The sequence below is a fragment of the Terrapene carolina genome, unplaced genomic scaffold (assembly GCF_002925995.2).
Source record: "Terrapene carolina triunguis isolate 2854851 unplaced genomic scaffold, T_m_triunguis-2.0 Scaffold112, whole genome shotgun sequence".
In the NCBI taxonomy this organism is placed as follows: Eukaryota; Metazoa; Chordata; order Testudines; family Emydidae; genus Terrapene; species Terrapene triunguis.
In genome coordinates, this window is record NW_020664463.1 from 20,866,046 (window position 1) to 20,892,956 (window position 26,911).

At 42.4% G+C, this 26,911-nt stretch overlaps 1 protein-coding gene across 2 annotated transcripts; it reads left to right on the top strand.

The window, feature by feature from the left end:
- The first annotated feature begins 956 nt into the window (after positions 1-956).
- On the top strand, positions 957-25,651 carry TIGAR (TP53 induced glycolysis regulatory phosphatase). 2 transcript variants are annotated; one of them, XM_024208187.3, is made up of 6 exons: positions 957-1,038; positions 6,937-6,974; positions 12,260-12,381; positions 19,586-19,663; positions 21,965-22,075; positions 24,039-25,651. In XM_024208187.3, exons 1-6 carry the CDS (start codon positions 1,007-1,009, stop codon positions 24,483-24,485), a joined length of 828 nt encoding a protein of 275 aa, XP_024063955.2. In that variant the 5' UTR covers positions 957-1,006; the 3' UTR covers positions 24,486-25,651. The 2 variants fall into 2 exon arrangements, with proteins under 2 accessions (XP_024063955.2, XP_024063954.2); XM_024208186.3 differs by lacking the exon at positions 957-1,038 and adding an exon at positions 1,152-1,540.
- The last annotated feature ends 1,260 nt before the right edge of the window (positions 25,652-26,911 follow it).

The following is a 26,911-nucleotide window of genomic DNA, read 5'->3' on the forward strand; positions in this document are numbered from 1 at the left end:
AAATATTCAGAAGGTAAAGATCTCTTGCAGTCTCAAAAACATACTTGTACGTCTGATGTGCGATGACCTGTGATGCAGCTGTGGTCAACTTCAGACTATGTCACATATCCTTGACGAGTGCCCACTGACTTATTTCAATGGCAGGCTACCAGCTCTCCACCTGACTGATGCCATCAAATGGCTGAGCACTGTGTATACGCTAACATATACGCCTGAGAAATGGTCACTTGGGAAAGCCGGGTGTGCAACTGTGCTCCTAGGCACCTGCTTGTGACTGTCTTGAGTTTTCGCACATGCAACAACTCTTTGTCCATGAGCCAAGGAGTGTTCATGCACAAACAAGTGTTTATGCACATTCAAATGAGTTTTGCACATAGCCATTTTGCATTAAGCATACAGGAGTTGGGGGGGGGGTTCCGTTGCATACGAAAGCTAAACGTGTTTCCACGGGCAAATGGGTTGCCACAAATATTAGTGAGCTGGTTTTCCACGGGGTAAATGAGTAGTTTTTCTTAACGTGCAGGTGGGTGGTTTTTCCATACACCAAGGAGTGCTTGCTACACACAGGGTCGTTTTGACAGTTGGCACAGGTGTGTGACCGCGGAGACTAGGCTTGGGCCTGCTGCCTTTGATAACCACCGAGCTCTCAGGCGTGACGTTTAGCAGCAGGGGCGGTTTCACCCCGCCCCCACCCCGCCTCCTCGACGGCGAACAGTTTCCACACTCACAGCAGGCACCGTTCACTGCAGCAGCGGCGCCACCCTCCGCCTGCCCGCGCCCGCTCTCCTCCTGGGGGCTCTGCGCCTGCGCGGGAGCTCATCAAACGGGCACGCGAGCAGCACGGAGAAGGAGACGTTTTATTGGTGGAACGGCTTAAAGGGAACCTGTGACGTCAGGCAGCGTGGAAGCCAGTAGGCGAGCGAGGGGTGGGTGTCGCAGTGTAAGGAGGCGGGGGCAAGAAGCCGGTTGGAGGGAGCGCGCGCGGAGGTTGTTTCCTCAACGCACCATGGTTCGGTTCGCTTTGACCATCGTCCGGCAGTGAGTGGAGGGGGGCGGGGTGAGAGCGAGAGCCCGGACCCCAATCTCCCCCCCCGTCCCCCCGGCAGCGGAGAACCCCCCCCCTCCCGGCGGTGCGAGGCTGGCCCGTGCTGGGGCCGCTCCCGCCGGCAGGTCCCAGGGCTCCGGCTCGGACCCTGGAGGGGCCGCGCCCCCCCCGGCAGGGCGGCTGCCCCCACCCGCGCTAGCTTCGACGGAGCGAGGCCCCGCACGCGCCGGAGCCCGGGGGACACGCTGCGGTGCGGGCACGGGCAGCTGGAGGGAGAAGGGGCCCGGGCCCGGAGCGGGGGCCGGAAGTTCTCCTTAGGCCCCGAGTCTGGCCATGAACCGCCTCCGCCCCTCAGCGCTGCGTCCTGCTGGCCGGTGTCTTGCGGGGCTCGTTGATGGGCTGCCTGCAGCGCCCTGCGAGAAGGGAACTTCCGGCCTCTTCCTCCGTCCCTCGCCAAAGCTGCGGCGCGGCCTCGGGCAGGAGGCGACACAGCATGTGAGTCGGCAGAGCGAGGCTGGGAGTCCCAGGGATGCCCCCGGGTGTGCGACTTGCTGTGAGGATGGAAACGGAGTCGTGTTCAGCACCTAAAACTTAGATCGCCCCAGCTGCATCTCTCGGCAGGGCTGTGAAAAACCTTGCACTGTGGTTAGGGCAACCTGACCCCTGGTATAGGTGCAGCTAGGTCAATGGAAGAATTCGTCTCTTAACCGGCCTACAGAAAATCCCCTTCCCACAGTCCTGGGGAATTCTGTGCCGAAAACTTACGAATTCTGTGCAGAATATTTTAAAATTCTGCAAATTTTATTTGTCAAAATAACACTATATAATCACATGGGTTTCAATTATTTTAATAATTTATTTCAAAATACCTGTCAGCAAGTATGTCTGCCACAATAGAGACACACACAAAGTTTCCCCCAGGAGTAGAGAGTTGAAGAAACCCCTATGATAACCCAGTTCCTGTTTCTCAGCCCCCTTACCCACAGAGCCCAACCCTGGGGCCTTCCCTGGCACAGACACTCCTCCCCCCAGCCCAGCCGCGGCCCCTCCCAGCCCAGACACTCTCATCCGCTACCCCCTAGGTGCTAGCTGTGTCCCGTCCCCCAAGACATTCACATCCCCTCCTCCACAGAGCCCAAAGATCCAGAGGAAGAAACTGCCTGATGCTGGCAGCGGTGCACTGGGTTTCCTGTGCACCGCTGCCTCCTTCCTTCAGGGTGTGCTGGGAACCCTCCAGTTCCTTCCCTTTCTTCCCCCTCCCCCCCCCCCTTGTCTTCTATTTGCGAGCTGGGCTCTGCCAGGTATAGGGAGGGGCATCTAACATCTCTGCAGCCCATTTTTGGGGGGGAACATTAATTTCTGCAAAATTATGCAGTGGTGCAGAATTCCCCCAGGAATTCCCACCTGTGCCACTCCAGCAGTTGTAGTGTAGACATATCCTGAGTCGCACCTTGCTAAGGTATTAGCTTTGCCTCACTAGTGTGAGTGGATGTTCCCTCATCCCTTAGTTTCTGCAGTGGTCGTTGTTAGCATCGTAATTACCTTTACAAAGATTCCCAGACATAATAGCTTTGGATGCATGCACACTGTTTAAGATACCATTGGGTTTACCCATTCTTTCCCCTCCCTCCCCTTTATTTACAGGAAATACACATTTGATAATGTTCAATGACAATTTTGTACCATCTCAGTGGACTCCTGGAAAGTGCTGGAAACCCAAAGTCCATGCTTCGGTGCCCTAAGGGTACCTGACCCTGAATCTGGCAATCTGCTCATATCTTTACATTTCAGCTAATGTCCAAACACTTTGCCCCTTTCTCTCTCCACCACTTTCTGAGGAGGGAATTCAAAATGGTTGATTTCTTCAGAGGAAACTATACAGAATTTATTTTCTGGCTGGGGATCAAGATGACTTTGAAGTCTCCTTTTGTACTATAAAGTGGTACTTTATTTAATTTCTGTCCTCAAATGATTTCTCTATGTTTAATAAACACTGATTGGAGCTTCTTCTTTTGTGGATAAGCAAAATTTTGGAAACTTGATTCTTGCTGTTTCTGTAGCTGTCACATCCATTATTCAATGGAATGCTCCCAAGGACATGTTACTACTTTCAGTAACTATGTGCTGAAGGGTGGGCAGAAGATCCTACATGCTGACCTAAATATGAGTAAGCTAGTAAGGATGTTAGGCCAACTACCCCTGCCTATTGGTAAACTAAAACTTTTGGTTAATTATTTTAGGGACTTTTTGAATCACTTGATATTCTTATCTTAATATTGTTTGGAGGCAATTTCTATTTCTGGCCTTAACAATTACAGCTCTACTTCTGTCTTTGGTGGGGACAACTATTAACGAATTGAAAGCGTGATATTTCTTGTACTGTTGCTTGTTACGCTTTGTGCAAAGCTCAAATATGGACATGTGCAATACTGAGGTATTTGGGTGGATTCTTACCTTCCCACTGTTAGAGGTGGGATGTGAAAAATTACTTTACAGCTTCTGGTAGTTGTCATACAGTTATTAGGGAGCTTTTTGCATCCTACCCATCAGTGAACTGAAGGGAATGTTTTCAAACAGGAATTAATTCAGGGAAGTCCTTTGGCCCTGTTATACAGGAGGTGAGGCTTGATGATCACAGTGATCCCTTCTGGCCTTATAATCTCTGACTCTGAAGATAATGACATTTCATCTGTTCATGAGGTATGACTATTAATCCCCATAAAGTCTAAACATGTTTGAGTGCTAGGGAAGTTTCCAGCTGTCTTGTGCTTCAAGGGTAGGATTCTAATTTAAACTATATCTTTAGAGAAGCATATAGGTAATTCCACTCTCCATCTTTTTTCCTTTCTAAATACCTGGAAAGTGCATTATTTAAGAAATGTGAAGTTTACACTGAGAGGCACTTAAATCAGAAAATGACAAAATGAACATTTGTTCAAACCCCAATAGAGAGCTTTTATTCTCCAACTATAAGGTAACAATATAGCGACATAGCAGTGAAACGATTATCACTGTGTCTCTCTTAAAAGGTGCTTCTCAGAATACAGTTTATCTCCTAGTTGAGATTTTTGTTCTTAAAATTAATTTATGGCTAAAGCATCTGTGCCGAAACTTTACCCGGTTGAAGATGGCATTGGCAACTTGCTGGGGTCTGAGAGCTATGTCTAATTACCATAAAATTGAACATATTGTATATATGTCCCTATCTCTTTCATTAAGTCTTGAACTTTAACAAATATAGCAGGCATTTAAAATATAATAATTATATAATAATGGACCCTTTCATCTACACAAACTTAGGTTCAGTTATTAGCTAACCCCTAAACTCCAGGCCAAAAGTAAGAAAAAATACATGCATTAAGGACAGAATGCCTGTTTAAAGATGTTACCTTCTCTAGCACTTTGGCTAAAGTTTGCATAAGTTTTTAGCAATTTTGACATAAGTTTTTTGGAGTTCTTTCCTTTACAAACTACTCTGATTGAATCAAATGTGCATTATTTTATAATTCTAAAGAGTTTTGTTTTTGAGCTTTTCCTGATAACTTCTGTTTTATTCAGCACTTAAAACTTAACAAAAGTTGCTACAGAAGGGATTGAAATGCAGATGTCTGCCTTTCTGTATTTACAGCATATCAAGAATAAAATGTTGTGATACAGAAAGATGACATGCAGTGGTTTCATATAGCATTCACAAGATGTAGTAGTTTAACCTATTAACTGTTCTGGAATTAAACCTAACATAATTCTTTGTTATAATAAATTTTGTGACACATCTGTGGTAACATTCTGGGAAATACTTGTTGATAATTTTGCATCTGGTAAATATTCTGTTAGAACTAAACATTTGAAATTATTCTTCTGTATTTTGGTAACCCATTAAGATAAAGACTGATTATATCAATGACTTTTGATGTTGCATAATGGGCACTGTTGCATGTGAGGCTAGTTAAGGCTATTTATAGACCGGCTTGGTTGGTCATAAGACCTACCTCTTGCCAAAAATACTCTGACTTGGCAGTGGCGGAGAGTTCATTTAGTAATAAGATAGTACTGTGGAATGTTAAAACAAGCACTGACATCACTGACTTCTTCAAAACATATAGCCTTAGCTTTTTCTTTCAGTCACAGTGGATCTCTGTGGAAAGACTTCTGTATAATATGAATAGTGTACTGTCTAGTGTGGGCATGTGTGTGGAGAAATCAAAATCAAATTTCACCTCCATACCCCTGATTCAGATGTTAAAAGGCTATTGTCAAACAAAATATTTGTAAATACTGGGGGGAAAGTAATCTTTGTTTACTTTGCATAATATGCTTGCACAATGCAACCCAAATGTGGATTTTAATTATTTTCCTCTGGTTTGAATTACTCCTGTTTTCCTTTAAAAATCTAAATGCACTGATTTGGTGATCCAGCTGCAGTCTTCCCTTTTTGGTCAGTAGGAAAATACACCAGATTGAAACCACTGTTCTCTTTAGAAAATCTGAAATATTATGGTGGGATTTTCAAAAGTACTCTGCATTGGCCTGATTTTGCTCCCATGGACTTCAATGGGAACAGATTTAGGCTGATTTAGAGCATGTTTGAAAATCCCATCCTCACTGTCTACTTGGCAGTCTTATTGTATGTGCTGTTGTGGGGAGTTCTCACTGTCTTGTAGTATTGACCATTTTTATTAGAATGATTGTCTTGTCAATCAGATGCCCTCCTTTTTAGAATCGCATAAACTCTGTGGCAATTACAGCAGTTGTTCGTTATGGAAAGTATTTATGTGCAATTTATTGAGGAGAAATAGCAAGCCTTATGTGACCAGCCATCTGTCCAGATCATTTTGAGAACCTCCTGTTATAGCATTGACAATAGTTCTTTGTTTGGAAAGTCAGCATTTTCTTTGGCCTTAATCCTGCAAATGATGAGGCATGTGTCATTTTACTCATGTGATTGGGTCCATTGAAGTCAATATACTTAAGTGGTGTTGTCGGGGGGGGGGGGGGGGGGCTTTATTTGTACCTTTTGAATAAAGTCAGCTTTACATTGCAGTGATTCAAACTTCTGCTTCCATCTCTTTATTTAAGAACCATCCAGTGATCTCAGTAAAAATATAGAATTAGGAGAATGGAAAGACTTAATCTGTCCCTCTGCCAAAACAAGATTACCCATAAAATACTCAAAAGCATTGTCCAGTATATATTTAAGTGGTCAAAGCAGGATTCCTTCTGCTCCACTATCAGGAAAGTGTTGTTGATGGTATTTTAGGACTTGGAATAAGAGCATCCACACACTTGCTTCAAATTCACAACCTACCTTATTCTGGATTAATTTTCATGTGTAGACAAGTCCTTTTATTTTCCTTTCTATTTCTTTAATCCTATTTATGTCCCTCCACTTTTTGTACCCCTAAATTCTTTTCCTTCTTTGGTTTTCATACTTTCAAATTTATTGTTATGTTTTGTATAGGCTCATTTTCAAAGCATAGGAGTCTGATGGAAAAAAATGGAGTGGTGTGCATTTTCCATAAAATCGCTATTTTAGGATGGAGAGAGGAGGAAACTAAAATGTAGATAACGTTTTAATAGATAACTAAATAGTGCTGAGTTTACTATGAAATTAAGCAACTACATTTACCTTGATTCCAAAGAAGCTTATTCTTAATGAACACTGAAGGAGTAATTGGAACTAATTATTTTAAAAAGTTTCTGAAGTGTTACTGTGAGAGCTTTAAGCACATTTTACTGAAAAATATATTGTACTTTACAGCAATGTGGTCCCCTTATTATAGTACTGAGCTGATGCAGTGTTTACCTCTAGTATCTAAATGTTTTTAAATTTTGACTAACACTATTTTTAGACAAGGTGGTGGTTCTTTGTCTGAAATATTTCTATTTTACAGTGGAGAAACAAGATACAACAAAGACAAGATACTTCAAGGTTAGTGTCAATCCTGCTATGACCATTAGATTGTTAGAGATTAAATAATTACATATACCTCTGCAAGAGGGCAGCCTATGGTTAACTGAAATGTTACCAATATCAGGATGGATAAAAATGGATGACTTAAAAAAATTAAATATTTAAATTTGAGTACATGTTTCTTTTAAAAAATAAGCCTATTTGAAATTATGACACTATATATTAAGGCCTAAGCGTAATTTAAACAATTTTAATATATATTAAATTTAAAAAAAATACAAGCAGTATCTGTTTGAAGCCCAAGTTTTAAAGGAAGTCAAACCACTGAACTAGTGGAAGTAACTGTCTAAACATCTGTAACAGTAGTCGTCTCTGTTGCAGGTGCAGTGAGAATATTTTCTTTTCATTTTATTTATTTCAGTTCAATTACTTACTGGTTCCTTCAAAGCTGAGAAACTGTTTGGGAGTTGAAAAAAGCAGAAAAGCTTGTTTTCCTCTCCCAGTCTATGAATAAAAATGAGGTGAGAGAGGATGAGCTCTCCTTGTTCTAAAGTTTTAAAGGGCATGGTGATCAGAAACAATCAGTTCAATTCACTAACTATAGATAATACATCCTTTGTTTAATAAAATCATTTCGTTTCAAATGCAAAACATGTTTTGATCAACTTATTTTATATGTATCCAGCACGTTTAAGGTGGTTTAACTAAAACAAAAAGCTGTTTTTATGCATTTTTAATTGAATTCCAATTTGCACCCAAATGCAGGTTGAGGCAAATCATGCGTTAAAAAAGAATTAATCATCTAGTAAATGTCATTCACAATTTTCCAGCATAATAAAATGAATGTAAAAATTAAATTTATTTTAAGCCATGTAATTACTTAAATAAATGTTTATAGATACATTGTATCCTCCTGGTTAGCAAAAAGTACTAAAATTAGTATAAAGACTATATTGAGTTGCAAATCAACATGTTCTAATGGTTGCTAATCAGTGAGACTCAACCTTAGGAAAATAAAGTACAAATGCAAAACAAGATTAAAATCCTTGATTTAAGTCAAAGTTTTGTGCTTGTTTTAAATCATGAATAAACTCAGATTTAAATCAGTCAAACCTGATCAGTACATCCAAGTTAACTTGTCAGTTTGTTTATACCAAATAATGTGTATGGTAAGAGACCTATCTTTTGGATTAGGATTGTGCCTTGATAACTTATACCAACTTTGAACTGTCAGAGTTCAATAGAGTTCATATGCCTCCAAAATGTCTAAGACTGTAATAGAGACGATAACTTCCAGGACATTAGGTGATGTAGTCTCTCCAGGACCCAATTAAAAAGAAATTAACACATTGGTTTTTTTCTACTTGAACATTCTGCTTTAGAATAATAGTAATGTGATTATAGGCAGAGCTGGAAGTAAGGGTATCTAGGGATGCCCAATGCTTCCCGTCATAAGAGTTGCTTATAACTCAGTTGCTTATAACTTTGCCAGACTTCAGCCATTCATGCTGAAATTTTCCATGCTAGGTGTCTGTCTCAGGCTAATTTTTTTAAGAGTTTCTGGAGATATGACTATACCGTTCATCAGAAAGTTGACGGGGGGGAAAACATTGTTTTGCTTATATTAAAAATTCTTGTGATTGTTTGTTGAGAAGCTCTCTTACCTCCATGCTTTGGCGCAAGGGTTTGAAATTTGGTAAGGGAATTGAATTTTGCCGGGGATGTGCATATTTGCCAAAGTTGGGAGGGTTTTTTTTCCCCATGGCAACACCAAGTTATGAGCTTTTGTGAAAAACTCAGTTTGCACATGCTCAGAGACTTGTTAGCTTGGCAGCTAAATTCTTTGAAGATTCTAACTGTACTGAGCATACTGCAGCCCAGGGCTGCATGGGCTGAGCAAGACTCCCTGTAGTTGCTGCTTCTGACTGCTGTGGTGCCAGGCACTGGGAGCAGGAAAGCTCTTGTGCTGGGTGCTTCACCTGTGCATTCAGGCACAGTGAAGGAGGAAGCAGCCTGATTGGAATGCAGAAGCAACTAGATCCAGACAGTGCAAAGGATGTGTTGGTGGAGAGAGTAGATTGAGGTAAGAAGCCTGGGAGGGGGGAAGTGACTGACTTCCTGAGATGAGATTTTTGGGGGGGGATTTAGGAAGACTGGGATTAAGAGATCAAGGAGGGTGGTGAGAACTGGGAGCTGCGGTGGAGAAGACTAGGATATGGAGTTTAGAGGGAGAGACTGGGACTAGGATGAGGAGCCCAGAAGGGTGAATACTGGGACTGGCTAGCCAAGGAACTGTAAGGTTGGGGATGTTGAATAAAGTTTGTGTAGTGACGGAGGCTGTTGTCTGTAGGACCCCTGCCTTGTTTGTTGCACAAGGTGGAAGGTGTATAGTGAATGAGGAGGGCAATTGCAGAAAGAGAGAGGATGGTTTTACGGCTAAGGCAGTTGCATGCTGCTCTGGAGAAGTGGATCCTGTCTCTGGTCAGAGTTCTTACGTGATGCTAGATAAGTCACCTAAACCAAACTTTTCAGCAGTGGCCACTAACTTTGTGTTTCTGACTATCTGAATGCACAACCTGAGACCCTGAGGTCTGATTATTAGGAGTGCTGAGCACTCTCAGTTGCAACTGAATTCAATGGAAGTTGTGCTTTGAGCGTACAAAGAACTATATAATTGTAACAATGCTGAAAAACCAGGCCCTAGGCATCTTAAATTAGACACCCAAAATTAGTGGATACTTTTGATCTTAATCTCTGTGCTTCGGTTCCACATCTGTAAAATGGGGATATAATACCCTGTTGCCTCCCAGGAGTGTTGTGAAAATAAAATGTTTGTGAAACACTTAGATATGAGAAATGATCATTGTAGAAAAACCCATGAGGAAATGAATAATTTTATAGAGAAGGGTTTGAATAGTGTACAGTAAATGTCACATGGAACTACATGTTGACCAAAGAGTACAAAACAAGCTATTCGACAGCTGCTTAGTAAGTGAGCACTGTTCATTCTGTGCACTCTGAGGAAGGGGTTTGGTGGGAAAAAATAGAGTAATTTCATGATCACATACTATCATAATGCATGCAAATAAGGGAGGCTGAATTAAGCTTGTGCAGGCAACCTTAATTCTGGCATTTCTTTACTTCTGAATGTTTTACTTTGAAGTAAAGCAACTATGAAGTTCTTCTAACATATCTTGTGGTATATAATGTAAATATAATTGTGACTATTCGTCAGATTCATGTTCTTAGTAAGAACTTTATCTTAAGTTGCTCACAAAAATTTGCTGATGAGATGACTTTCATAGATATTTGATGGAAAAGAAGCAGCATACCAGCTGGGGCACTAATAGCAAGTTGATTGTCTCCAGCCACATCTGTACGTTGCTGTTTAGACTACCTCTTTTTACTGTTCACTAGTTTTAAATTGGATACTGGATATTATTGGTTCCCCTTCCCACATGCAACTAAAGAGAATCTTTTAATATTTAAAACCTACAGCAGTGCCCATAACTAGGTTTTGCAGGATTCACTTCTAATCGATAGAGGTTGGTAAACATCCGTTTCAGCTGATACTGAAATCGATGGGAAAAAATTCCATTGGTGGTAGTTGGGGTGAGTGCATCTTCTCCTCCATATCTTGTGCCTGCAGGAATCTGGCGTCACTGGCCCTGCTGCAGTGCAGGGAGCCCGCTGCAGCCCTGCTGTCACAGGAGCAAGAGACCGGGATCATGACAGCAGGGTTGCAGAGGGCTCCCTGTGCTGTAGCAGGGCCGGTGACACTGATCCCTGCAGGTACAAGGTGTGGGGAAGGCTGTGGTTCTGGCAGGGCAGAGCAGAGACCCCTGGCCAGGGCTGAGAGGAGGAGGAGGAAGAGCCCTTGGCTGCGGGGAAGGCCACCTTTCTGCTGAATGGCTCCTGCCCAAGGACTGAGCCATTCAGTAGTGTTGTGGTCTCCCCCTCATACCCCTGGCTGGGGGTGTGTCTGCTCCACCAGGCCAGGACCACAGCCTCCACCTGCCCCTTGCACCTGTAGGGATCTGGTGTCACCGGACATGTGGAGAGCCCTTTGCAGCTCCACTCTCCTGGCCCCACTCACTCACCAGTCAGGAGTGCAGGAGCTGTCCCTGGACAGGAACTGTTCAGCAGTTAGGTGGTCTCTCCTTCAGCCAGGGTCTTGTCCTCCTCCTTGCAGCCCTGGTTGGGGGTGGGGTGAGGGTCGGCTCTGTTAGGCTAAGACTGCAGTCTCCTCCACACCTTACACCCTGATGTCTTGAGCCCCTCGGCTGCACAGAGAGCCCCCTGCAACTCCACTGTCAGCACCATCCTGTCCCCATCCTACTCCCACTTAACTTACTGCAACTGTAAAAATTAAAATCAAAATTGCAAAAAAATTAAAATCATAAGCTCTCACTTGGCCAAATACAGGCATACAGATATTTAGAAACCAAATTGCAATCTCTTGTGGTCCTATTGTCTGTGTTGCCACTGAAGGCATAGTGAATGAAATCTTGGTGGATTTCTTTTGTGCGAGAACCACCTCTGCAGCATTGTTCTCCACTTATTCTGATCTGACAGGAAAGACACATACCCCCGGCCTCTGGACCCCAAATGCCATTTTCAGGTAAGAGTGTGGACCAGAGGAGGAGGAGATGAGGCTTGGGGTTGTTGGACAAGCCACTCCCCATGGCATCATAAATTCCCCCCCTTAGATCATTCTGGTCATCTTAACACACCTACTGGCTACCTTCCTCAGATATGGAACCTCCTCTTACTCCTGCTCTTTCTCAAGAGGGATTTCTGGTGTCAGAAGAGTAGGAGACAGCAGGGGAAGTATAATGTATTTACAGAATACACACAGGAAAACAGAACTTTGAATAATCTTTTTTTAATGGTGTGGGGGGGGAGGGGGTTGTCAAACTATCTTGGCTTTGTCTCGAACATTCTGGCCTAAACTTTTAAAAATAGCTACTGATTATGGATGTCAAGGGACTCAAATTCACTAGTCACTCTTGAAAAATCAGGCTTCTGCATACATGTTTTTTACTTTGATATATGTAAGCTAACTTTTTTGTTTTATAATTGAAATACTGTACCAATAATCACTTACCAATAATCATTCAGTGTGTTCCTAGAGTTATTACTATTGTTCTTTCCCATTTAGTTTGCACGATGATTGAATTCTGAGTTTCACAGTAAAGGAAAACGGGACAGGGATTGTATTCATGTTTGCATGGCACTCCGATCCTGACTGGATTCGCTGAAAATTCAAATGTTAAATTGTCTGGGAAAATTTTATTTTTCAGGACAAGGTGTGGATGAGCCCCTTTCTGCAACTGGTTTCAGACAAGCAGATGCTGCTGGTGTATTTCTCAGTAATGTAAAGTTTACTCATGTCTTCTCAAGTGACCTCCTTCGAGCGAAGCAGGCAAGTACTTTTTCAGGCAATTGAAAGTAAATTTAAATCTCCGTAATTTGGGGTGCTGGGGCAAAATAATGCAGTGGCAATTTTGAAGGAGGGGATAAGTTTGGAACTAAAATGTTTTATGTAGAAGGTGAGCTCTTCTCCAAAGAGTGAAGGCAGCTTAAAAGAAACCACTGAGTTAACATACATCAGCCATGACTTGCATCTTAAGGGCACGTTGTACATTAGGGGTCTAGGATATTTTTTCAATATACATAACCATGGAATGCTGCTACATAAGTTCCTCTCAGATAGTGGTGATAGGAGCTCAAGAGAATCTGGCTGTGATGATGGTGGATGTTTAAGGAAAATCTGTTTATAAGAAGACCAACAGTTGACATTGCCAATAGTAACCCATTATGTTTTTAATTAACTGAGAGACAGCGTAAGCAAAAAGTCCAGGGGCAATGGCTGCCACTATGTAGGAACTTCTAAGAACATTTATTCTTAATTCTAAAAAATACTCTAAGAAGTGCTTACATTTAAAAACTACATCCGTTTTTTAGCTTAATAGTGACACTTCCATCTTTACTAAATATGGTTAATAAAGGATATTCAACACAATAACAAAATGGTGAAAGAGGAGAGGCTAGAAGCAGAAAACAGAAGGTTAAAAAATATACAGTACCTAGATAATTTGAAGGTATTAAGACAGTAGCACCCAACAAAATTCATTTTTTAACTCTCTACAGGATTTAGTAGAGGTAGTATCCATAGCGCTCTGCACAGATACAAAATTTATATCCACAGATATAAGTCGGTATCTACGGGAGCTGCAGGACTCTACCAGGAATCTCAGCGGCAAAAGCAGCAGCACATCGGGCCGCCACTCCCAGGAGCCAGCATCCCGCGTCAGCAGCTGTCTGTGGTCGTGCTAATGTGTGCAAATGGCTCGCACGCTCCTGGATAGGAGACAGACTGCTGCATGGAAGGGACTCCCGTCCGGGAGCATGCGAGCCGCTTGCCCACACTAAGGTAACCAGGAACAGCTGCCGGTGAGCATGTTGCCCACCCCAGTGGGTGGGGCTGAGGGGTGGTACAGCCACGGTGGAGGAGCTGCCAACACAGGGTGCTGGCTCCTGGGAGCGGTGGCCTGACATGCTGCTGCTTTCACAGCTGTGGTTCCCGGTACAGCCCGTAGAGCTCAGTGGATACCGCTTTATATCCATGGATATCCATGTCTGCGGATATAAATTTTGTATCTGTGCAGGGCTCTAAGTATCCAAACCACTGCCAGGTGTCTTTGAGAACTGTGGAGGATGGACTGAATTCCCAAGTGACTGGTAATAGGCTAACATACATTAGTGCCTATTTAAGGAGGAAGAGAAGGGGGGACCTTTTTAGTCTAACAAGCTTAACTTTAACACCTGGTTGCTTCATAAGACAATATTTGTGCCCCTAGTGGAAAATAAAAATTGTAGATCCCACAAGTTAATCAAAAATGTAACATTAAACCAACTTAACTATTTTCTTTGAAGGAAATGGAATGGTATAGCTTAACTTTATTAACTTGTGTGATCTTGTACATTACTAGGGCCCTACCAAATTCACGGCCATGAAAAACAGGTCATGGATGGTGAAATCTGGTCTTTTGTGTACTTTTATGCTACACTATACAGATTTCTTGGGGGAGACCAGTATTTCTCAACCTGCGGATCCCGACCGAAAAGAGGGCTGCGGGGGGGTGTTGCATGGTTATTGTAGGGGGGTCGCAGTATTGCCGCCCTTACTTCTGTGGTGCCTTTAGAGCTGGGTGGCTGGAGAGTGGAGGCTGCTGGCCAGGTGCCCAGCTCTGAAGGCAGCACCACACCAGCAGCACCACAGAGGTAAGGGTGGCAATACTGTGACCCCCCCATAATAACCTTGCAATCCTCCCATAGATTCCTTTTGGGTCACAACCGCTACAGTTACAACACCGTGAAACTTCAGATTTAAATATCTGAAATCATGAAATTTATGATTTTTTTTTTTTTTAAATCTTATGACCGTGAAATTGACCAAAATGGACAGTGAATTTGGTAGGTCCCTACACATTGCAGTTTCCTGGGGAATTTAGATAAATATTAACTAGGTGAAACTATGCTAAAAGATGACTACACAATTGGCTAAACATGGAGGTGTTTTTTGCCTTTAGTAAGTTGCAGGACTGAATGGGGTGCTCTGGGACCAGTATTAATAAGTATTTTCACAAACTACTTGAATAGCGAGAATACACTAATTATTGGGAGGAATTGCATATAATTTGGTGGACAGGGTTAAAATGCAGGATAATTTTGTAATTTCTGTTTTTAAAGAGACTAGTGGGATAGATCAGATGACTCAGGAAGTGCAGATTTCATACAGAAATTCTATCCTTATTTCTTGCCTTAGTCTCTCCAGGAGACTTCCTGTGAATGAATCTGGCAAAGGCATATACCAGTCATGAAATGCTTTAAAATTGACAAACTAGTAATAATAGTAACTTTCGTCACTTAAGTTTGTCAACAGCACCAAAGATATTTACGAAGATCTCATGGGTATTGAAAAGCAGTGTTGAGACTCAGGCAAGAAAAATATCCCAGTTATTACATCTCAAACCACTTGCCGTATATACTCGATCATAAGCCAGTTCGTTTATAAGCCAACCCCCCCAAGATGGATAAGTAAAAATGGAAAATTTTTATAACCCATTCATAAGCCGACCCTATAATTCAGGGGTCAGCAAACTGGCTCCCTGGCCAACAGGATTAGCCGCTGGCGGGCCGAGATGGTTTGTTTACCTCGAGCGTCTGCAGGCGCGGAGATAAACCTAAATAAACAAAGTATCCCAGCGTGCCAGCTGCTTACCCTGACGGGCCAGGACAGCAACTGGTGGGGAAATTTTTTGGGGGGAGAAGCTGGGAGTCAGGGGAGTAACCCCTGTGACCCCCACACACACACATGACCCTGACCCTAGCCCAGGACCCCCACACTCTCCCCATGCCATCCCTTCCCACCTTCTCTGGGGAGGGCCAGGGGAGGATGTCTCTGACCTGGCTGGAGCTGCTCCGGCAGGCTGGGCAGCGCAGCCGCAGCCTGCTCCGGTGGGCCAGACCAGGTGGCACGGCTGTAGCGTGTTCCAGCGGGCTGGGCCGGACGGCGGGGCCGTAGCGTGTTCCAGCGGGCTGGGCCGGGCAGCGCGGCCACAGCCTGCTCTGAGGGGCAGGGCTGAGTGGCATGGCTGCAGCCTTCCAGTCCCGAAGCTGAGGCTGGGGGGAGAGCAGCGTGGCCAGAAGCGGAGAGACTCTGGCCCCACCTCTTCCCTTCTGGCTCTGCTGGCTGTTGCTGCCTCTCCTTGCTCCCTCTGTTGAGGGGAGGGGCTGTGTCCCACCTCTCCCTCTCTATACCTGTTCATAAGCTGACCCTTCTCTGGTGCTTCCCTTTTTTACTAAAAAAATTCGGCTTATGAACCAGTATATACGGTAATTTGTTCAATTTTTTCCTGAAACACCCTTTTTTTTTAAAATTTAATCTACCTAAGAATAATGTGTCTACCCAGAAGACCAGATTTTGAAGTATAACTAAGGGGGAAGAAAATTTAGGATATAGTTCGAGTTGTAAAAAGAAACTACTCTTTCAGATGTCCTCTTTGATCAGTAGGACTCATAGCTTAGTACATAATAAATGCTCCACATGAGCAATTTTGTGTACAAGGTGTCTTTGGAGATTGAAGAACCAGAATGTGGCCCTGTTGGTTTTGATTCCAGAGAAAGTAGTAGTAATTTAGAGGGGAGGTCGAAGATGCAATGTTGCAGAACTTGATTCTACCACCCTCTGCTTACCCTGTGGTTAAGTTGCATTGAGTAACACAGCAGTACTCTAAATGGTAAGAATGGGTGCAGAATCTGGTGCTTAATGATTACTCATTTGACAAAGGGCTGCATGGGAGCACATCAAGAGTACCTTCAGTATAAGGTTTTTTTTTACATGGGCTGGGCCTAATCTACAAGCCCTCTGTTTGAAGTTAAACTTTACCCTGAAATAGTTGAAATTATGCCTGCTTGTCTTCTGCCCTGCCCATACTATTTTGTTTATCTATATCTATATAAAAAATAAATAAAAAATGGGAGGCTGGAAGGGAGGATACAGAGGAAACAGCACACTCCAATCCAAACAGAACATATTCTGTATATTTGTATTTCTTACAGGTTTGTGACTATAGCCCAAATGTTATAGAAATCGTACATTTCAAACCATGTAATTCTAAATTCTTTCCCAGATTTACTAATGCTTTATTCTTCTGTATTCAGCCCATTAGTAACTCTTTGTGATATCCATTTGCATATAAATATAGATATGAAAAAGGATATAATAGGGCTGGTGGTACCACTTAATATTAAAGATGCATGACACTTCCCATTACAAGACTGTTCTCAGTTGCTTATAACTTTGGGTTGAAATTTTCCATGCTGGTTGTCTGCCTCAAGCTGTTTTTTGAAGCTTTCAGCCAAAATGGCTCTGCTATTCCTGAGAACAAGACTGAGAAAAATATTTTTTTTGTCCATGTTGAGGGGGATTCTGGTGACCTCTTTGTGGAGCTCTAGCACTCCTATCCTTTGAAATTTAGCAGGAGGTGGCCTTTGTCAGGGTGTGCCTATTGCCATCCTAGTGAAAATCTGCCCAAAATTTGGCCAAGTTATAAGCCTTTGAAAAATTGCAGTTCACATACATCCTCAGAGACTTTGATTTTTAGCAGCTGAAATCGCTGAAGAGTCCATCCTCACTCAGCATGCTCCGTCCCCTCAGTTCGTACATCAGTCATGACTGCACATGTGCCATCCGTACACAGTAACTGAACATGCTCCAGCCTTAGGGCTACAGGGGCAAAACTGGACTTTCCCTGCAATGGCTGCTCTGAGCTGTGGCAGGCCATGGTGGGGCCAGGCACTGGAAGTGAGAGCAGGGAACCTTTTATCAGTGCCCGCTCCCCCAACTTGCTGGCACCCAGGCAGCGTGGAGGAGGAAGCAGTCTGATTTAAATGCGAAGGAGACAAAAGCCAGATCATCGAGGAGGGAAAAAGTAGACTGGGACAAGAAGTCTTGTAAGACTGGAATTGAAGGGGGGCCAGAGAGAGAAATTTGGGATTATGAAGGAGGGGAGGCAAGGATTGAGCCAGTGGGGGAAGGAGAGGGACAGATTGGATGAGGAACTGGAAATGGGAGGTTGGGACTGAGAGCTGGTTGATGGACGGCAGTGAAACTGGATAGGCAGAGTCTGGGGCCTGGTCTACACTACGACTTTAATTCGGATTTAGCTGCGTTAATCCGAATTAACCCTTCAACCGTCCACACTACAGAGCCAGTTAATTCGAATTAAAGGGCACTTAAAATCGATTTCTGTACTCCACCTCGATGAGCGGAGTAGCACCTAAATCGATTTTGTTAATTTGAATTAGGGTTAGTGTGGCCGCACACCACCGAATTACTGTGTTTAAGTTAATGGGGTAGTGTGGCCGCACACCACCCAATTAATGTGGTTAAAAACCGAATTAAGGTGCTTAGTGTGGCCGCGCACAATCGAATTTATACAACCTGTTTCCCAAATTCGAATTATCTAAATTCGGATTAATCCTGTAGTGTAGACATACCCTGGGACTAGGAACTAGTCGGTGGGAGGGGAAGGAATATGGGCAGGGAGATGGGAGACATCTGACAAAGGACCTGGGTACAAGGGAAGAACTGAGCCAAGCTGGAAGTGGTCGGGGAAAGATTGAGAATTGGAAAGTGAGCCCGGGAGTGGAGGAGGGGATTGGGACAAGGAGACGGGGTGGGAAAGAGGCAGGTATGAGTTGGAGGCAACAGGCAGAAAAATCTGTGTACACGAGAGCACATTCCCTATCTGAGTCTGAAATTAAACCCAACATTCTTGAGTCTCTCCATTTCTCTGCTGCCAGCAGTTATCTGTGAAACACACTGACAGTGTGTCTTATACCCCCTAGGGATGGTCCACACAGTGGATGACAACCTACTACTATCAGTTATGCAGTTAGCTCAGATGACAGCAGCCTGTGTGGTGGGTCTGAAGGTTCCAACCCTGCTGATGGATAATGTAGATGTCAGTATGCCACATGATGAAATTTGTTTTTTCAGTTTTTTTTTAAAACCTAGGAAACTAATGTTACATATTCTCTTATACTCACACTGCTAAAGTCAAACACTCAAAAAATTAGGAAATGCCAGAATTAAGGCTACCTTTGCAACCCTAATCTGGCTCCCTTGTGCATGTGCATTATGATAGTCTTTAATTACATAATCACATACTGTGTATTCCACAGAACCCCACCTCATTTGGTGCACAATGCAGAATAGGCCTGATTAGAAGGTGTGTCCTGAATGAGGCATGGGATTTCAGGAAGAGAAGAGTGTCTCGTGGTCCAGGCAGTTGAATACTTCCCTAGAGAAGTGGATTCCATCCCTACTTCTGCCACAAAGTACCTGTGTGATGCTAATCAAATAATTTAAGCCAAACTTTTTGTTGGTGATTGCTAATTGTGTGTTCCTCATCTCCTGAATTGAGGGCCTCGGGTCTGATTTGCTGGAGTGCTGATCGCTCTCAGCTGCAACTGAATTCAGTGGTAAAAATGAGGATAAAACTACCCCCTCATCTTGCAGGTTTTGTTAAAATAAACGTTGGTAAAGTATTCAGGTATTGTAGAGATGAGTGCCATGGAAAAGCCCATGAGGAAATTAATAATTCTGTCTTCAGAGCAGGGCATGAATAATGTGCAGTAAATAAGGCATGGGCCACATATTGAACAATGATAAAACAATATTGAATAGTTGCTTATTAGTGAACACTGTCCATACTATGCACTGAATGAAGAGGGGGTCCCATGGAAAAAAAAATGCAATCATGTAATTAAAGATTGTCGCATAATGCAGATGCACACGCAGCCTTAATTCAGGCATTTTTTAACTTCTGAGTGCTTAACTTTGCAATCTTAATATATTGGTTAGGTCATGTATAATGTTTGCTTTGCTTGGTACATCACAACTTAGTATCATAAGCATCTACTGCTGTGTGGCAGAACCTGTCTAAATCACTTAACCACCTCCTTCCTAACAATTAATTGCCTTTTTTTTTTCCTGTGGAACCTTTTAACATCCAAAAATGGTATTTTTATGTGACTTTGTACATTTATTTTTTCAGACTGCATCCACAATTATAGGAAAGAATAAATTTTGCAAAGATATTGTAATACAGTATGATGCAAGACTTCGAGAGAGGGTAAGTGCCAAGTTACTAGTTCCTGTCTTCAAATTGAATAATTTGTAAATGTAACTTACCACTTACGATACAAATATTTTAAATTTCTCATTTATCTGAATGCTTAGGTAGCTTGGTAATTCATCCTTTGTAATTATGAAAGTTGCAATTCTGCCATTAGGTATATGAAGGCTTTCATTTGCTTCAGTGCTTTCTGCAGTCATACTAGGCAGAATTTGACTTTGTCTAACTTATATAATCACCTGCAGACCCTTTTACTTACCCAATTAATCTTTATTATTTTTTTTTTGTCCACACAAATGCATAATTGTACCTCTTGTATGAGTTTAACTATAACTTGAACTGAATAAACGGAGTCTGGGGCATGTTTTAACCTAGATTATGGCTGTTATAATGTTAACAGGAAGTGTACTCAAGTTATTATAGTACTGGTATTTTCAGCTTAATTTTAAATGAAAGGAGACACTACCCAAAAAACAACAAAACAAAACAAAAAGATAGCAAACTGCCAAAGGTAACCCTGTTAAAAGAAGGAAAAAGTTGTAGCATTTCCTCACTTGCCCTTCTTTCTTCTTCCTTGAAGAATCAGGAAGGCTTTTGTTCCCTAAATGGCTGCAATGTAGTCATGTTCCGGAGGCTGCATTCTTCAAATATACAATACACATACCAGTTGTTCTGGTGATAAGCCCCACTGGAGGGAAGGAATGAGAGGAAGGAGGAAAATTTAAGACTTTTTTTTTTAAAGGGTTTTGTAAAATGTCTTCCTTTTCAGAAGTTTCAGAGCCCTGATTTCTTTGCTTTTGTGAATTCTTTCATGGACAATTTTGAGCCTTTCTGTTTCATCTGAAGGGAGTAAGATACTGAGGTACCTTTTGTTGCTAGCAAACAACGTCAATTCTGAGTACGGGAATTAATTAGAGAAGAGCTGTTATAGTAAGTAATGGAGATTTGCTTGTTCACTGTATGGATATTGAAATCACTGTAGTGATTATGTAAGTAGAGTGCAGGGATTTGTATAACTGAGGGAAGGATTATATACTTGTGCATTTTTTTAAACTGTATAGAGTCCACTGCCTGTTTTCTCAAAATAGTAAGCAGTATTACAGCAATTTCCCCATCATGGTGCCTCGTAACATAGAACTAAACCTGTCTTTCACTTGAATATATTATCTGTTCTCACTTACTGTGATGTAGTGTGGGGATGTGGTGGTGTTGCATTCCACCTTAGGGGTGGATGAATTGATTCCTGTATTGTTTGTAAAGACCTTCAGGATGAAAAATGCTCTATAAATATAAGGTGTATAATACAATATGTATTATAAACTGAATGTCTATATGTAACATCCACTAAAAATGATAAAGATTACTTTTACAATGTGACGTTTGGTCTGTTTCACTGTGAAACCGGGGTGGTGGCGGGGGGGGGGGGGGGATGTGCTTGGGGTTCTCTCGGCATTTTCTCCTGTGAATTTAGCATTTGAGACTTATATAATCTCAGCCAAATCATTATAATTAACACATGGTTACAAGTTCTTAGGGTCCGAGAACTAAAAATATATATTACAGTACTTATTTTTCCTATCTTAAAAAAAAAAAAAAAAACCTAACCCAAACTAACCTGCCCCTATCTGTGAAATAGCCTTTTTTTGGATGTTCCAAGAGTATTTTTAACAGCTAGAGTGCTCATATTTAGAAAAATTCCAATAACCAGTTTTCCAAATTGATTTTTATTCTGTGAATTATGGGAGAGATTTCAAAGGCACAGAGGACAGTTGGGTGACCATTTCCCATTTGTACTTTTGAAAATGTCTCTGTATGTTGAGTATCACTTAGCTACAGCAGAATCCCAATGCTTTCTGTTTGGACTTTGGAGGTTTTACATTACGAACAGTCATTACATAGGTCATTATAACCTTTACATTATAACATTACATAGGTCATTATAACCTTTACTGGGATTTTGTGTACCAAGAATGATAGAAAAATTCTGGCACATAGATCAAGAACAGCCCAAGATAAATATCAGATAGCTGTTGATGTTTGAAACATTCACTCTTTCATTAAATTAGAAATGCATGATTACTTTAAAATGACTTATTTGGAGAAACTAACAGTAAATGGAATAGCACAAATACAGACCTCTTCAGGCATTTGGTGTGGAGTGAGAGTGCTGTTCAACCTATTGCCTATGTTAAAAGGGAAACAGGAACTGAATCTTTAAATGAAGTTTGAGTTTGAATTTGTATGACTGAATTTTTCTTAATATTTAGTAAATCCTTTTCTATAAATGGTCTTTTCTAGAAATATGGGATTGCTGAAGGAAGACCATTGAGTGACCTAAAGGCAATGGCAAAGGCTGCTGGAGAGCAATGTCCTTCGTTTACACCATCTGGAGGAGAAACACTAGATGAGGTATGGTATTACCACTTGTTTGTTCAGGCCCCATTTTCCATGTTACCTTACACATTTCCTTTATACTAGTGCAGACACCTCTGTATTGTTAATGAAAGAATGCTATTCTTACTCCCGGGGGAATTCTGTGCCACTGAGCATGTGTAGAATTTGTCACCCACTGATTTCTGTGTTTCCCTGCAGAAAAATGGCTTTCTGACAGGGAAGCCACAAGAACGGTCATGCGACCCTCCCCAGCAGTATGTTTTGGGTGCCCAGAGCAGCCAGCAGAGAGGTAAATCACTGTGGGGCAGGAGGTGGGACTGGGGAAGACCCGACTGGTGATTCCTACCCTGCGCTGAGCTCAACTGCTAGCCTGGGCTGGGCCGGGGAGGACGGGACTTCCTCTTCCCCTGCATGGCATCCGGGGCTGAGTCAGACCCACCTTCAGATTTCTTCCCTGGCTGCAGGAAGCTCCACAAACTTCCTGCACCCATCGCTCCTCAGCTGCAGGGGGAGGGATCGCTGTACGGGGAGCTGCTCCCCCATCTGCCCTACTCCCATGCATCCAGATCCCCTCATACCCAGACCCTCCTGCAGAGCCTCACCCCCTGCACTGAGATCCCCCCAATGAGCCCCACAACCCCGACAAGCCACCCGGACCCAGATCCCCACCCCACTGAGCCCCACTCCCCTAGCATCTGGACCCCCCCCCACTAAAGGCCTCCCTGCTGAGCCCCAACCACCTTCACCCCCTGCAGAGTTCCATTACCATTGCACCCAGAACCCCCCCAACAAGTCCCTGTGCATCCAGATCCCCCCACACCCAGATTCCCCCACTGAGCCGCCCGCACCCAGATTGCCCCACACAGAACCCTCTCAACCCACACCTGGATCACCCCACACTAAGCCCCTCTACATTTGGATCCTGCTTTGCTGAGCCTTCCTTCCACACCTGGTGCACCTGGCATTGAGGGGCATGGCCCTGGGGTGTTTCCGGGGCAGGCCCAGTCCTTGTACTGTGTCAGGTTTGGGTGCAGCCTCCCCGCAGAGTCCATGTCCCCTGGAGGGAGGGTGGGGGGAGTTGCACAGTCATCTCCCACCTCTGTGCAGCCAGTGGCCTGTGCTCCCTAATGCCATGCTGGATCCTCCACATTTATTTGACAAATAAAATTTGCAGAATTTTAAAATATTGTGCACAAATTTTAATTCTTTTGGCACAGAATGCCCTCAGGAGTAAATTATTCTATTGCAGGCTTAGCTCAACCAGAGGTGTGTCTTGTCAGTTCCATTCTGCAGTGTTCCCTTTTAATAGAATGGATTTAAATATTGCCCTTCTATTCTCCTTTAGTCTTGATATGTTTATTTGGAATCATCATGCTGATACCTGTCAGTTGGCTACATGTGAATTTACGAAGCTTTGTGTCCCAAGTGATCAGCACAGAAACCTGTTGAGCTCAAAGTTGACTTTGGGTTTGGTACCTTTAGTGTGTATGCACTGCGGTTGGGTTTGTGTTTTTGATCCTGTTTTCTATCCTATTCAATCGGGGGTTACATCATCCTGAAGTCATCATCCAACCTGAAATAACTAGACCTGATGGCAGTGGCAACTGATTTGGGATTTTTTCCTCTAAATCTAAAATTAGCCCATGGATAGCTTTATGATAAATCAGTCTGTTATCTTAATGAAAATGAGAAATTACCTTCACCGTCAGCCTCCTTGGATTTAGAGGGTTGAGAACTAATAATAGTCTCCACGTTTAGTACTTTGACCTGCTACTGTAATTGCCATGTGGAAGCTCGTTTGCCTTTCTCTGATACAGCTACTTAAGTTTTCTAGTCAGTCTTTGTGGGTTACGTAACTTATATGTGTTGTAGAACAATTGACAGTGAAATTATAAAGCCAGTAAAAAGCAACCAGTAAATTCACTGGTCAGAGTTATTGCAGTCATCACAAATATATTCTTTTTTCCTAACACTTTAGGTAAGGGCACGTGCAAAGAATTTCTTTGAATTTCTGTGCCAACTTTCTATTGAAGAAGAGTGTCAGAAAGAACAAGCTGTTCTGGGTATGGCAGGCAATGGCTTGGAAACATTGGAAGGAAAACCAATTTTCCCTTTGAGAAACCACTGCTGTGGACTTGAACTTAATTCTGATACTGACAAAGATACAAAAATGTTAAATCCCAATATATTGGTGGTGAGTCATGGGGCATACATGAGAAACTGGTTTGGTTATTTTGTTTTGGATCTAAAGTGCACTTTACCATCAGCTTTAAAAAAGTCTCAGTTATCTTCTGTGAGCCCTAATACTGGAGTGAGTCACTTCATTATAAACCTTGGAAATGGAGATGTGATTAAACCTGAAATCAGTTGTATTTGTCTTAATCGAGACGATCATTTAGCAGATGTGAATACTGAAAATCTGTAGCTCAAACAATTAAAATGTTAGCAATATTAAATGTATTATATAGCATTTTTAGTCAAGTTATTTAACATGAGAAATAATTTATTTGAAAAAATACCCTTAATTAGCAAATAAGTCTTGACTAAGTTCATGTTATATTTGGAAAATTGGTCTTAATAGTTAGTTGGGTTGACTTGAATTCAGTTATTGGCACTATACTGTAAGATTCTGAAGAATTGTAATAATCTGTTTTACAATAATTTACACAATATAGATGACCTTAGTGCTTGATAGTAATTCAGTATTGTAAAAACTATACCAAAACATATTCTTTATGAACAGGAACTTAAAGATACTACTATTCAGGACTCCTGGATATCTGTTGCTGTAGTGTGTATTTTTTACCATTCTACCAAAAATGTCATGCATATCATCAGCTGTTTTTCAAAAAGTATTACATGACAAAAAGTTTAGAAATACTGTAACTAAGGAAGTTAATTTTTTCTCCAACCTACTGTGCTGTAACTTTATATATTTAAATTGTTTTTTATAAATGTAAATGTGTTCCTATTTTAATGTAATAGTATAACCTAGTAGAGGGAGCATTGTCTAGTGGGAAGAGCATGGAACCGCATGTGTTTGGGGGAAGACCTGGCTCTGCCACTGACTAGCTGTGAGACCCTGGGCAAGTCTCTTAATCTCGCCATGCCTCAGTTTTCCCATCTGCAAAAATGGGGACGATGAAACTTACCTCACAGGTATGTTGTGAGGATTCAGGTGGTTAAAACATTTTTGAGATCCTCTCCTGTAAATCCTTGTACAAATGCAGAGTGTTGATTGTTTAAAACTGTTAGTAGGGTGTGGAGCGCTAACTTGCACATTTCCAAAATAATGACTTCTGTCCTGAAAAGGAATTCTTGCACATGGAACATTGTGTCCAGCTAGAGTCCCAATGATTTAAATGGGACTCTCATGAGTGGTTACATTTGCAGGGCCTAGGCTGCTGTAAGCACTCAACGAGTGCTTATGGTTACTAGTAATACTGTATGTTCTTCCACCTTTGGGGTGTCTTTAGTATTCGCATGTATGAGCGCACATGTAATGACCTCTATATATGTTGTAGTAAAACTATTCTCGCAATTTGCATATCTTAAAATATTGTAAATAAAATCATTAAAGCCCTATGTGTAGAATTTCTTGGATTTTCAGCATGCCATGTGTCATCCCCAAGGTTTATTTTTGATACTTATTCTACAAGGCTAAGTACAAATCCTGTATCTTCTTATATTGGAACTATTAGAGGGTGTTCTCTCGGATTGACTGTACAACTGCAAAATGGAGCTACTTTCTAACATGTTAGTCAAGCTGTCTTTTAAAGGGGCCTGTATATATCAAAGTGCTTTACTGATTAACACCTAGGCCTTACCATAGAATTTTATTTAATGTTGCAATTCTTAAAATTGAAGCTGCTTACAACTTTAACTTTTTGGGCTGAAACTTTCAAAGGTGGGGGTCTGCCTCTGTCTAATCGTTTTTGAAGTTTCATCTAAACCAGATGCAGCCATTTCAACAAATGAAATTAAAGGAAAATACATTGTTTTGCCCATATCTTTTCTAATTCTTACAACTGCATCATTGAAGTTCTCATGCACCCATGCTTTGAAGCAGAGACTTGAACCTTTATGGGTGGAGGAGGTTACCCTGGTGTCAGGGTCCTCTTGCTGTCCCTATGAAAATCCTCCCAACTTTGGCTAAGTTATAACTTTGGGGGGGAGAGTAGCAATTTGCACATGCTAAGTAATAAGTTTGTTAGAGGCTGGCAGCTAAATTCTCCAAAGATTCTGTATGCACTGCGTGTGTTTCATCCCCACAGAGCTCCTCTGGGCAGACCAGACAGCCACGTGTCATTCCCACAGAGTGATTGAGCAGTCTCCATCCCAGGGATACCGGGGATGAGCAGGGCTCTCTGCTTTAGCTTCTACTGGCTGTTAAGGGCTGCTGTGGTAATGAGCATGGAGATGGTCTTGTCTGTGCTTTCAGTGGTGCTCCTTGTGGTACCCAGGTTGCATTGAGAAAGAAGTAGCCTGACTGGAAGAGGGAGGGTGGGATAGAACCAAGTGGGATGGAAGACTCAGACTAAAGGGGATAAGGGTGGAATGAGACATGAGTAGAAAGGTCTGTAACCACAAGAGTGTAATCTCTTCCAGAACCTGGAACTGAACCCAGGATTCTTGAGTGTGAACATTCCTTTGCTGTCTAGCAAGTAGCTGTGAAACCTATTGACAAAAATTTCTTCCCAGGCTAGTATTGATCTGCATAGAGGATATAATGGCTACATTACTCAACTGGTAGAAATCTGTGCTGTGGGCTAGAACCTTGCAGATGACCCAGCTGGGGTGTCAGTATGATTCCACGTGATGGGGGGGGCGGGGGGGAAATGCAGTTTACTT